The 14,248-nt window shown below is 42.8% G+C and overlaps 1 protein-coding gene across 2 annotated transcripts in view; it reads right to left on the bottom strand.

Annotated features, from left to right (window-relative positions):
• Positions 1 to 1,890: 1,890 nt before the first annotated feature.
• Positions 1,891 to 14,248, bottom strand: part of UNC13D (unc-13 homolog D) — an 84,281-nt gene continuing 71,923 nt past the window's right edge. For both annotated transcript variants that reach the window (XM_044297028.1, XM_044297027.1), the window contains 6 exons: positions 12,520 to 12,591; positions 11,453 to 11,536; positions 9,756 to 9,876; positions 8,921 to 9,044; positions 4,111 to 4,313; positions 1,891 to 2,322 (listed from right to left, as the gene is read on the bottom strand). In XM_044297028.1, coding sequence (XP_044152963.1) covers positions 2,213 to 2,322; positions 4,111 to 4,313; positions 8,921 to 9,044; positions 9,756 to 9,876; positions 11,453 to 11,536; positions 12,520 to 12,591 — 714 coding nt within the window. In that variant the 3' untranslated portion in view covers positions 1,891 to 2,212. The remainder of the gene's footprint in view (positions 2,323 to 4,110; positions 4,314 to 8,920; positions 9,045 to 9,755; positions 9,877 to 11,452; positions 11,537 to 12,519; positions 12,592 to 14,248) is intronic.

The raw sequence follows: 14,248 nt of genomic DNA, 5'->3' as shown, positions 1-14,248 counted from the left end.
AGCCCCTCTTTGAATTCCTTTATTGTACTCACCATCACCACCTCCTCAGGCAGAGAGTTCCATAGTCTCACTGCTCTTAGTCTCACTGTTGACTTAAACAGGTTATCCCACGAATAAAAAATATAAAAAAGATATCTGGAGTAATTTGACATCATTATTTCAACTATATAAATGCAAAAAAAAAATGCCACTCTCCATTGTAATTTTCACCCTTTCACTCACCCCTCTGCAGCTCATCTCTTCCCTTTGTGTGGGTGGGCAGCAGCTCGTCACATGACCCTCAAGCACCTGTATCGCCCAGGAGTAATAATAATAACATACAAAATGGGATTCGCTCACCACTCTTGTCATTAACTCGTAGCATCCAGACTTGGGTGCAGGGAGCATTACTGAACTGAAGACTGGCAATGACATGGAATTCCAATGTTCAAAAAAAAACGATTTCTCCGGCACTCCTAATCCTTAAAAAAAAATCAATCCTTTATTGTACATACATAAAAAAAAAAATCTTGTACAAAAGGATAAAAAAATAAATAAAAATGCGTTTTGGAGACAGCAAGACTTATCCTTACTCATAGCATGCCATCAGTAAGGACATGTCATACCGTGTCCGAAACGCGCAGGTTTGTTTGTTTATTGTATATGTATTAAAAACATCTTGTATAAAAAGATAACAAACAAGCATGCGTGTTTCCGACAAGATAAGATTGTCCTTACAGATGGCATGCTATGCTAAGGATAAGTCTTACTGTGTCCAAAACGCATAGTTTTTTTTTATACTTTTGTAGATTATTATTTTTTATGCACTAAAGGATTGATTATTATTTTTTTTTTAAGGCGTTCCGGAGAAATTGCTTTTTTTCGACATTGGATATCCCAGGAGTGCATTTCTGTCAGCTCTTGATAACCCTTTTTCCTGTGTTTTTTCCCTGCATAGAAAATAGTCCCTGACACACAGCCCAAGGACTCCACTAATAAATAACAGTATGGCCTGTATTGCCCCCACAGTTTCCTTCTCCACTGTACAGAGAGAGATGTGGTTGTTATTTTTCTATGAATTTAGATGAATGAATGGTGCCTGGGTCCTGAGAGGATGAAGGGAGCAGGGAAGCTACTGAGCATGTGAGTCCGGTGTAACGTTACATTTCCCTACCTCGTGAGATTTCCCTACCCTTGTCATTTCCGGTCGCACCGGACATGACGTAAGGAGGTGTGCCGCGCCGCGCAGGCGCCCAACGATGGGGTAGGGAAATTTCACAGCAGAGTGTGCATGCCCCGGGAGCCTCGCCAGCGGTTAGGGTAGGGAAAAATTACGGGCCAGTGCGCAGGCGCGATGATCGGATGGATGTCCTCAGCTGGACACCGTCCGACACTGCGCATGCGTCAGTAGCCTCACCAGCGGTTAGGGAAGGGAAAAGCCCGTGATTTTTCCCTTCCCTAACCGCTGGTGAGGCTCCCGGCACATGCGCAGTGTCGGCCGGTGTTCCAGCTGAGAACATCCATCCGATCACCGCGCCTGCGCCCTGGCCCGTAATTTTTCCCTAACCGCTGGCGAGGCTCCCGGCGCATGCGCAGTGTCGGCCGGTGTCCAGCTGAGAACATCCATCCGATCACCGCGCCTGCGCCCTGGCCCAAAATTTTTCCCTACCCTAACCACTGGCGAGGCTCCCGGCGCATGCGCACTGTGCTGTTAAATTTCCCTACCCCGCCGTTGCGCGCCTGCGCGGCGCAGCACACCTCCTTACGTCATGTCCGGTGCGACCGGAAGTTACGAGGGTAGGGAAATCTCACGAGGTAGGGAAATGTAACCTTACACCACCACTGAATGCAGGAGAAGGTGAACCAGAAGGATTAACAGCAGAGGGCGATACCAGAGAGAAGAATGTAATGTACATAAAAACCTAACAATATTTTTATTGCATGTATACTGTAATGATACTTCATTAGAAATGTTTCGTGGGGTAATCCCTTTAATTAAGTTTCTTGGCCTAGCTGAAGGGGGTTCTGCTGCACCAGGTTCTGGTGCCCAAGGTGTTCCTTAGGCCTCCTAATCCTTGTATGTTGTATCTTCCACATTTACTTTAAAGTTACATGTTTAGAATTCAGAGTCACTGAACCTTTCATGTCCACATTCCTGGACCGTGCATTCAATAAAATTCTTCCACGGTGACCACTGGTTGTCCTGCTGTATACATCATGTCCTCTACGCATGTCACCGCTCGCTTTCCTTAGACTGGCGGGCCCGCTGCTTACGGAGCTTGACGAATGTGGCAGCTTCCTTCTCAGAACGGCGACAGTCGAGGAGCTGCAAGATGCGATCCCCTAAGAAGGAGACAAGACATTGTTTTAGTCCCAACAATAGTATGAAAACAGGAAGAAATCGATGACGTCACCGTGATGTCAGCCGGCATTCTGATGGGTTACCCAACCGCATTCCTGAGCATTAAAGGGACGCTTCTCGTTTTGCTTGGCTCGCTGTCAGTTCTTTGTCTACAATCAAGGTTCCCGGACTATTTCTGAAAATGTTTGTGGTGTTGAGATTGAAAGTTCACATTTCATTTAGGGCTCATGCACACAAACGTATTTTCTTTCCGTGTTCGTTCTGTTTTCCGTATGCGGAACCATTCACTTCCGCAAAAAAAAAAACCTGAAGTTACTCCGTGTACATTACGTTTCCGTATGTCCGTATTTCCGTTCCGCCAAACAATAGAACATGTCCTATTATTGTCTGCATTGCGAACAAGGATAGGACTGTTCTATTAGGGGCCAGCTATTCCGTTTCGCAAAATACGAAATGCACACGGATGTCATCCGTATTTTTTTGCGGATCCGTTTTTTGCAGACCGCAAAATACATACGGTCGTGTGCATGAGCCCTTAGTCGATGATTCACAGTTGGAGACTGATTCTTTTTATTAAAGGGCCTGTCTATTTTTGATAGTGACCACCAGGGATCAGCTGTAAGCCGCAGCAGGATCCATTCCTCTGTAGCGCCACCACAGGGGAATTTTAGCATGACATGGTGCTACTGAAATCAGTATCATGGGGACAGGCAGGGCATGTGACCACTGAGGCCACTGACTGGGCGGCAGCGATGATGCGTGGGTCATCGGCACGTCACACTTCTGGACAGGCTGGAAACAAAACTCATCATGTGCTGCAGGAACCTGGATGACCAGAGCAGATAATCAAGTTATTTTTTTTTTCCATACCATGCTCGGCCATCTCCGATCACCGGGGCTTTAACCCCTGGTGATCACACACGTTAGGTGAATGCTGGCCGTACCTATAGATTTGGACAGGACCATCTGACCATGAAAGGGGATGTCCCGAATCATTGTAGAAGATGTCAGGGAAAGAAGGATCGAGTATGTTGAATTTCAGTAGCCTGATCCTTCATTGTCAAAGATGATTACTGCTGCCTGTCTCTGCATCAAGAACAAATGTATGCTCGGCGGAGCCCAGCATGCATGTGTATGGGGGGAGAGGGATTTTGGAAGGAACAGCTATTTGAAGTGTATGGGCAGCTTTACAATAACATAAGAATATGCCCATTTATGTACTGTGGTTTTACCCACTGCAATCCAATCCAAATATCATTTGGTCTGTGGCTTTTCTGATGATATGGACTTTCTGGGCCCATAGTACCACATGCATGTCATTTAAAGGGATTGTCCCATCTGGGACATTTATGGCATATTCAACAGATATGCAATGAATGTCCAATCGTTCCGAACCTCACTTTTCACCCCGCTTTTATCTCCAGTACGGGGTCATCTCATGCCTGGCTTGGAATGGCACGTCCGAAAATAACTGAGAGCATGTGTGACCACCTCTCTATTCTCGGCCACTTATGAAAGAACAGGTCCCAGAGGTGGAACCTACACCTACTAGACAGATGTGTCCTTCCTTAACTTCCCCCCTGGCTTAAGATATCCTGAAATGAGCGACACAAGATGGCCAGCTATTGTGTTGCACCTGACAGAATAACACAAAGTCATCTTACGACTGTCATATTGGGATATCTCGAGCCAAGGACGAAAATAAAGAAAGGACATCTGCATATGTTCAGTATATGTGAAATGACATCAATGTTAGAAACCCTACTGACCATTGATTTTTGGATGGGTGAGGGCTAGTCGTATCTGTGGGATAGTAGCCACTGGATCGCTTGTCTTTTCTTTTAACCCAGGAACATCTGCAAGAGGTAAAAACGCCTCTCCTTCCAGATCATTGGAAAGAATGGCATCATAGTCAAACACAGTCAGCATAAGACAGGCTCCTGGGACTTCACACTGCTCCGGGGTCACCAGGCTGAGGGAGGACAACAGAGAAGACAGTAGTCAGAGACGTCTCTAATGTCACGGCAGACCTGTGCTGGGTGGTGCCCTCCATATGATATACAATGACAAAATGTACAAACAACCATACCAAACAATGCCTAATTATAAATGCCGTATGGTACGATGCCTAAATAATAGTGTCATAGATTGGTCAAACAAACATCTAAAGAAGAATGATTTACAGTGTACATTATTAATAATATTCTGTACACTACCTACATAGTGAAATTGTAAGGCAGCTCTCACCTGCAGTAGTTAGATCACCTGTGGTGCACGGATGCCGCACCTGGATGCGGTGAAATCCAGAAAACAGAGAAGAAAAATTCGGCTCACTTCAGGTGAAGTATTGTAACTTTATTCCAGCGTATTAAAATCTGTATACAAGTGTCACGGCATACAAGTGTCACGGCAGACCTCTTGGATATATGGGTCCTTCCTCATGACAAACATGCATATGAAATGGGAGCACCTCCTTATATATCCCAGACTAACCCCAGGTTGATAAGTATCACCTGGGAGGAGGAGACATGAGGGGGTGTTCCCTTGCAAATTAACCAAGTTAAAAAAACTTTATCGTTCTCACCTACATACCATTTCAACCTCTACCGCACGATCCTGGATGTCAATAGATTTGCCCGGAACCTCACATTGAGGAAACATTTCCGGGGGGAACCCTTGGGAGATGCATCGGATGCCGTTGTTTCTTCCCCATCGCAGACTTCATTGGACTCTGATACAAACCAGGGACTTGACAGCACGGCTCCTTTGGCCACATCTTTATGCAATCATAGTAGTAAGTCTGTCACTGTTAATGTCATGTCTACACCATGTAGTAATACAATGAGTTTTGCAGCTTTGGTCCAATGTAACTCCCTTCAAACTGCTATTAGCGATGAGGGGGGCTACATTAATACTTCCCCACATTTCAAAACACATAACAGGAATTTTTATCCCATCCAGTCCCGTTCAACTGCTCTTGATAAATACCAGGAATTGGTAGAGAAAGAATGATGTCTTCTATATGACACCACCAGAGCACAGGGATATTCCAACATGACCACAGCAGAAAAAACTGCCCTTTGTGACTTAGGGGAGAGGGAGGACATCATTATCAGAGAGGCGGACAAGGGGGGGTCCGTGGTTGTAATGGACAAGGGCTTATATAGATCTCTTGTGACCACCATGTCAGGTGACACCTGGGTTTATGTTCGACTGTCCAGTGACCCATTAAGGGCTTTTCAATCAGAAATGAAGAATCTCCTGGAGTTGGGGCTGTCACGTGGTTGTCTCAGCACTAGAGAGAGGGAATACATCTTTGTGGAACATCCTATAGCTCCGATTTTTCATGCGCTACCCAAAGTCCACAAAGATGTATTCCCCCCACCCCTCAGACCCATTGTGGCCGGCATAGGCTCTTATTCTGAGCGCTTTTTTGAGTGGGTGGACTCTCTGTTACAACCCTTGATGACACTTATTCCTTGTTTTTTGAAGGATACGAGGGCAGTATTACAAGCCTTCGCTGATTTTGAATGGAGGGAGGGATATTCATGGATAACAGCGGATATCACGTCTCTGTACACTAATATTCCCCATAATCTAGCTGTTACCTCATTGAGGTGGTTTTTTGAGCATTATAGTGATTACACTCAGGTACTCAGAGAATATGTTGTTCTGATAGTGGACTTCCTTCTCAGGCACAACTACTTTCTGTTTGGTGAGAATTTTTACTTACAGGTGTCCGGGGTGTCGATGGGGGCCAAGTTCTCTCCCTCCATTGCAAATATTTTTATGGCATGGTGAATAGGACACTTTCTCCTCATCGACACCTCTCCACTCCTGGATCGCCTGCTCTGGTATGGACGTTACATTGACGAACTGCTGATGGTATGGTCTGGCGATGTGGCGTCCATTACCAGAGCTTATGGAATATTTTAATTCCAAGGTTGATTGTATACATTTTGTTTTTCACACTCACGAAACTGAGATCCAGTTTCTGGATCTGTGCCTGAAGGGGGAGGTGTATGCCCACAAAGTTAATACATTTACCCATCGGAAACAACTTGCTGGGAACACCATATTATTGGCCCAGTCATGCCATCCCTCCCACACCATTCATAGTATCCCTAAGGGTGACTTGATACGTGCCCGTCGAAACTGTTCCGATCAAAAGGCTTTTGAAAGGGAAGCTTCTAACATAACTGAAAGATTGCTGCGTAGGGACTACTCACGCACGAATATACAACAGGCCACTAAAACGGTCTCAAACATCAATAGACAGTCCCTTATTTTTCCCACGCAGTCTATGGCATCCAGACAATCAGTAGATACTGATAATAGCAAACAAGCGACTTATTTCGTCACACAATTCAGCCAAGAATTTTCTGCCATATGTAGAATCATGAAAAAATACGGAATTAAATGTGTGGCCAAGAGAGCGCCTACTCTAGGCAATATTATCAGCCCTAGCTTTTTCTCAGATGGCAAAAAATCACAAGCTACATGGTTACAATATAAAGGTAACTTCAAATGTGGACACAAAAAATGCATCTGTTGTCACCACATGACCATTGAGAAAACGTTCAAATCTATGACCAATGGAAAGGAATACAACATTCAGTATTACATCAACTGCAACACCAAACATGTGGTTTATCTTATCACATGCACACTGTGCTCTTTGCTCTATGTGGGCTGTACTGCCAATCCGCAAAAAAAATGGATTTGCAGGCACATATCTGATGTGGCGCATTATAGAGACCGTAATGTCTCCGCAGCCAGCCTACATTTTGCAATTGCACGAGACGTTTCCCATTTATAGGTTAAGGGCATAGAAAGGGTCCATTTGCCGCCGAGGAGGGGGGGGGGGAGATCACAGAAGGAAACTCCTAAATAGGGAGGCCTTCTGGATCTTCCAGCTGGGATCTCGCCAGCCCTATGGGCTTAACAAACGCCATGATCTCATCTTACAATACTGATATGAGATCATGGGCTTTTCCCTTTATATACTCGTATTCCCCCTTTATTGCTTATTTGAACCTTGATTTCCACTTATTACTACTATTATTGTTTTAGTGTTAGGATTTATACCTCAGTCTCTTTCTCGTGTTTGTTTTGATTCTGGCTTGTATAAAGTTTTTTTAACTTGGTTAATTTGCAAGGGAACACCCCCTCATGTCTCCTCCTCCCAGGTGATATCTATCAACCTGGGGTTAGTCTGGGATATATAAGGAGGTGCTCCCATTTCATATGCATGTTTGTCATGAGGAAGGACCCATATATCCAAGAGGTCTGAAACGCGCCGATTTATGTACACTTGTATACGGATTTTAATACGCTGGAATAAAGTTACAATACTTCACCTGAAGTGAGACTGATTTTTCTTCTCTACCTACATAGTAGTCCCACACAAAACCTAAGTACATACCACTCTACAGTGTTCAAATGATGCAAATATACAGTAACCAAATAAAAACCTGCATAGATAAAGTAACAGTGCTATACAATATATAAATAATCCCACTGTACAAGATCTGTGATGGCCACAAACCTCAGACCTGAGAACATCTCTGGCACCTATACCTCCCAACTTTTGAAAATCACAAAGAGGGGCAACCTGTGCAGCGCACATCGCGGTAATCTTTTCCATACTAGGCCACGCCTCTAACTCCGCCCACAGCATAATTACTGACTCCATCAGAAATGCAGCAGCTGGGGATCGGTTAGGTGAGTGTAAGTTCCTTTATTTTTTTTACAGCATATGGGGCCCCCTGGGACAATTCTTTTTCTTGCACTTTAATATCAATTTAAATATTAGCACATAAATCATCAGATTATAGATATTTTAAGGTAGAAATTGCACCAAATAATGAAATTATGGTATACTATACAGGTAGAAACCATACAAATAGTTTAGTAAGGAGCAATTCAGTAAATTTATTAATATACATTTATGCATTAATTTCCCAGGTAAAAAAAAGAGGCACAATTAAGGATCAAAGAGGGACAGAGGGACTTGGGTCAAAAAGAGGGACACGGGAGGCATGGGCACCCTCTTCTGCAGGGGAGGTCAATAAGCTCTGTGTGGCAGCAAAGATCATACACCCCCTATGGTCAGCTCTGCCTAATGTCTAGTGGGGAAATCCAAGCAAGGCCTATCAATTAATTTATTTCTGTGGAAGGAAAATATCTTCTTGACTTTAAGTGTTAGGGCTTATGCACAGGACCGTGTTTTTTGTCCACATCCAATCCACATTTTTTGCGGGTCTGATATTGACCCATTCACTTCATTGGGGCCGCAAAAGGACTTTAGGTTTCGTGAGTAAAGATTGTAAATATGCTCTGGGAGGACTAAAGCTGGCTTTCTAGTGCAACCTATTGAATGGCTACCCTATAAGTCAATGTCAGGTTTTGGAACATGACCTCTTAACATAACCCACAACCAATTTTTCCATAAGTAAAGGTCCGATCTGCAGACAGCTGTTTGGGGGCTTTCTGCCCCTCATCAGTGCAGAAAAGGTTTGCTGGGTGAGAAACCTGTGGAATGGGTCTGGGGGAATGAAGTTGTTTGTAGACACTCACAAGTCAAAGGTCTCATCATAAAGTGGATTTAATTCACTTTTCTTGACTTCCGTTGACCGCAACTCCACTGCTGGAAAAACATGTTTAGGTTCCAACGTCAGCTGAACAAATGGGTCGCTGCTGCCTGAGGAGAGGACCAGGGAAAAAAGATGGTAAATGTGATTATCTCTTCAAGAGGTTCTCCAATACCTAACACAAAAATACCAGAATGTGTATGTGTATATTTAAAAAAGGTACTGACCATTCATTGGCCTCAGCAGTAATGTGTCCCTAAGCAAGACACACATCTGGCCCTTGTTGAATTAGAGGTCAGACAACCCCTTTCAGATGTAGTTGATCAACAAATCTTGCTAAAAGGTATGCGGATCTTAAAATCTGGGGTAGGGGGAGAAGGGTTCAAGACTACCAGATCCTGTGGTTTAATCACAGCCATAGCTTCACAAGATCACCAAGGAACAAAGTGTAAACCTATTAATCCATCTACTGCCATAGACCACCAAGTGTGTGTGTGGGTGTCATATAGTGTGTCATATGAATATTGGACCTGTCCTCCCAGGCTAGTAGAAAGAGAGTGTCTGATCATCAAAGCTGGAGTGAGCTCCTAAAAAGTAGGTCTGGAGAGAAGCCTGGTCCAGGGAAACTTCATCCTTGAGACTAGAAGCTGCAAGAGAATGCCCCAAGGGAAGAAACCACTGCACGCTCAGCCTAGGGAGAGCAGCAGCAGGGGAACCACCATGAGTAAGTGCAACCACCTTCACTGTGCTACCACCACTCCCATCCTCTCCAACGCCTACTTTCTGCGTTGCTACCTAATGTGTGTGTGCGTTTTGCTTACCATTGGAATCCAGAGGAAGAAGATTTGCTGCATTGAGGATCTCAATGTGCAGTTTCTGCTCGGATTGCCGGTAGCTGACTTTTACTGTAACAGCTCCATACTTTTCTGCACTGGATCCATACTGTAAGCAGTTCAAATATGTAAATATGAAATACTTGACAAATAAATATCTTTACTGATCAGGCATAACATTAGAAAAACCTGTCTAATACTGTATAGGTCCCCTTATGCCACCAAAACAGCTTTGATCTGGCAAGGCAAGGAGTCCACAAGACCTCTGAAGGTGTCCTGTGGTATCTGGCATCAAGACTTTGGCAGCAAATCCTTTATGTCCTGTAAGTTGTGAGGTGCAGCCTCTATGGATTGGCCTTGGTTTTCCACCCCACCCCACCGGAGTTTATCAACTTGAACACTTTGTCGTGGTCCTGAAACCATTTGTGAACAGTTTTTGGCTTTTTGCAGTGTGGTGGGGACATTATGTTGCTAAAAGAAGCATTAGGTAATAACTCTGTCCTAAAGGCGGTACTTGTCTGTACAATGTTTAGATAGGTGGCACCTGTCATAATAACATCCACATGATGCCAGGACCCAAGGTTTCCAGCAGAACATTGTCCAGAATATAGTGCATTCTGGTTCCATCTCTTTCCTTAGGTAAGTGAGGCACACGATCGGTCATCCACATGATATCAAACAAAACAGTCTTCATCAGACTAGGCCATCTTCTTTCATTGCTCCATGGTCCAGTTCTGATGCTCAGTTGTCCATTATGAGCACTTTTGGTGGAGGACAGGTCAGCATGGGAACTTAGACCAGTTTGCAGCTACACACCCTCATATACATACACAGCAAGCTGTGATATCCTCTGAGTTCTGACACTTTTCTATCTATCTGTTCAGCAGTTTGTACTACAGTAGATCATCTGTGGGATCAGACCTTCTCTATAGTGCACATTTGGACTGATAAATAATAAGTACATATAAAAAAGTGCAACATGCATGTACAGGTGAAACTCGAAAAATTTGAATATCGTGCAAAGTTCATTTATTTCAGTAATGCAACTTAAAAGGTGAAACTAATATATGTGATAGACTCATTACATGCAAAGCGAGATATTTCAAGCCTTTGTTATAATTTGGATGATTATGGCTTATAGCTTATGAAAACCGCAAAGTCACAATCTCAGGTCCCCTTTGCTCAGGGGGTATGGATTAATTAGCTGACTAGAGGGTGACACTTTGAGCCTAGACTATTGAACATTTTCAAAAAATTCTAATTTCAAGCTGCATTAATGAAATTCCTTTTAATTTGCATTACTGAAATAAATGGACTTTTGCACAATATTCAAATTTTTCGAGTTTCACCTGTACATAGTACACAATAGGAAGCAATTAATATCTCTATACCTGCTGCTTCCTGCCTTGGAATATGTGGGTTTTCAGGAGCTAAATTCTTAACTATACAAAAAGAACCCTGAGGCTGCATGCCCATACACATAAAAACCGAGATAAAATCTATCATAGAATTATCTAGACATAGATTGTCCATGCTTGACATGATATATAAGTCTATTCCTGTACTGATATGCCTGCAGATCTGCTGCCCAGGCCTACGTAGACTTTATCGGACTGGTGAAGTAATCTATTCTGCCTGTAACTGTGGCCATGTGAGACTCTCGGCATCGTCCGTCTGGTCCTTACCTGTTGCTGGATCTTCTGCTGATAATACCTTTCTATTAGTTTCCGAGTGCTGGAGGAACAAAGTTCTAGATCCTGCTCTAGGGTCTGTAGGAAGAGAAAAAATAGGAAAGTGGTTTAAGAGTTCTGGTCGTAGCCCGCATTCACATAGCCATATTTTTATTCTACTTCAACTATATTTTGTGTGGCTAACTGGCTAATATTAAAGAGGGGGGTATAAAGATGCTCGTAATAATGCTGCAGCCCAATATCTGAAAAACCTGCATTTAGCCATTCCAAATACCATAAATCAATACATAGGGTACGAAATACATATTATACGGGTGGCATTGTCCAGGAGAGCTTTACATGTTAGAATTATATTCTAACTATAGTAATATCAAACATGATTCTAATATACAAAATACAATATTAAATTCTCATGGTATTCTCAGTCATATGATTTTCTTTAACAGTGTAATATACTGTACACAGAAATACACGCCTAAAAAAGATGATTTTGTGTCGCCATTGTTTGTTGTAGGCCACGGTGACACAAATGATGAACAGACTCAATTTTTTATTATTGCATTATACTGATTTTGAGCTAAAAATAATTGGTTTTTATAAAATAAAATTGAGCCCCTTTCTCTGTGCAGCCTTGAGATTCTTTAGTAGCAGTAGTATTTTTACTCTGCTCTTAGGCAGCTCATCTCCTTATCTCTGATTTTTCAGACCAATACAAAATCTCGGATTTCTATACTTTTTCCTGATATGCTTGGCAAGGGGAGGGGCTAAGCTGAAAGTGGGCTGAGCTTTGTGGGAAAGGGGTGGGGTCTGAGATGCGCCATTTTAGAGCAATTCTGGTGTAAAATTCTGTCTGAAAGGTAAGCCGACCAATAGTTTCTTATAGAGCCAGAGAAAAGTGTCTGTCCCTGCACCAAATTTCTCCTCCCCTGTGATAAATCTGGGGCAGGTCTAGACTGACGGTCTAAGCCTACACCATCTTTAGGGTTAGTAGATCTGGGCCCATAAGTTTTTCACATTTATAACTCATCAATTCAGAATTGGAAAAGAACAGTTGTACTTACAATGAAGGTGGCTGTGTGGAGGCTTTCTAACGACAGTCCACAACCCTCCGCGTGGAAGCACGACTCCAAGTTCTAGGTGGAAAGAAAATCCTCTCAATCAAATATGTAAAGTGATACAGAAGGCATCTAAAGCCCTATAATGATTACTATGGTAGTGGACGTAAAAAAATAAATAAAAATAAAATAGAATATAATATATACGAATAAAATATATAAGAATAGGGATCCAATAATGTCCAAGAAATATAATGTCCCAGAAATATAACGGAGATTGTCCATAAATATATATATATAAATAATGTGTATTTAAAAATTAAAACAGAGCTGGAAAAGGATTTGAAGTTAGTCCAGTATCATTATATAGTCTTTGCAGGTGTAATGGCGTGCGTAAATACAGGTAATACTTGTCTGCCGTCAGAGAATGGGTTTGTTGTACAGTGTTCACTTTTGTTTTATTGTTGGTGGCGTCCCACACAGCAAATAATTGTACTCACCCTGCGGTCCGAGTTCGATACCTGTTTTGGTAGAGAAATAGTCGGTGTGATCCTCCTGGTGGTTTGTTTGTCCACACTGTATGTTGCGCGTTCTTTCCTGCTGGATCGGCGTCTCACGTGATCTACCACGTGGTTGTTAGCCGTTCAGTTGGTGACTTTTTCTTCGTATCCTAAACTTTGTAAAAATTTGCAAAGAGTTTCGTATGTAGTTGTGATGGTCTGAGGTCCTTTTAGCAAGGCGTGGGTATTGGTGGGTAGTCGCAAAATATGATGCCAAGTTGCCATACGCGTTTCGAGGTGTTCCTACCTTATTTTGCGACTACCCACCAATACCCACGCCTTGCTAAAAGGACCTCAGACCATCGCAACTACATACAAAACTCTTTGCAAATTTTTACGAAGTTTAGGATACGAAGAAAAAGTCACCAACTGAACGGCTAACAACCACGTGAGACGCCGATCCAGCAGGAAAGAGCGCACAACATACAGTGTGGACAAACAAATCACCAGGAGGATCACACCGACTATTTCTCTACTACAAAGGTATCATATCAGAACAACAAAGAAAAATGGAGCTCAAAAGGCCAAAAAGTAAATGTTGTAAAAGTTTTATTATAACAAATCAAGACATAGAAATTACATAAAAAATGCAGTAGGGCAGGGAACAAAAAGGAGCAGGGAGAGAGAAGAACGGCGCCACCCTGGGAGGGACACTCCGGTCAAAAATATAATAATGTATGGAATCAGCGGAATAAATATATGGTGAATACAAGATATACACAACCCGCAGATAAATGGTATATATAAATAGAAAAGGTGAGTCAAAAAGTAACTGCAGAGTCCACATGAACATGGACATACACTCCGCCAGCAGGAAAAAACCCTAACAATAAAATGAAATTCAAAATGGGAAGATGCCGGGGAGTGAAATAGCAGATGAGACTCATCAGAAATCAGACCAGGAGCGGACCAACCAGGATGGCGCTACCCCTATCGAACTCGGACCACAGGGTGAGTACAATTATTTGCTGTGTGGGACGCCACCAACAATAAAACAAAAGTGAACACTGTACAACAAACCCATTCTCTGACGGCAGACAAGTATTACCTGTATTTACGCACGCCATTACACCTGCAAAGACTATATAATGATACTGGACTAACTTCAAATCCTTTTCCAGCTCTGTTTTAATTTTTAAATACATATTATTTATATATATATTTATGGACAATCT

The sequence above is a fragment of the Bufo gargarizans genome, chromosome 6 (genome assembly GCF_014858855.1).
Source record: "Bufo gargarizans isolate SCDJY-AF-19 chromosome 6, ASM1485885v1, whole genome shotgun sequence".
NCBI classification, from domain to species: domain Eukaryota; kingdom Metazoa; phylum Chordata; class Amphibia; order Anura; family Bufonidae; genus Bufo; species Bufo gargarizans.
This window is presented reverse-complemented; position numbering and strand designations above follow the sequence as displayed.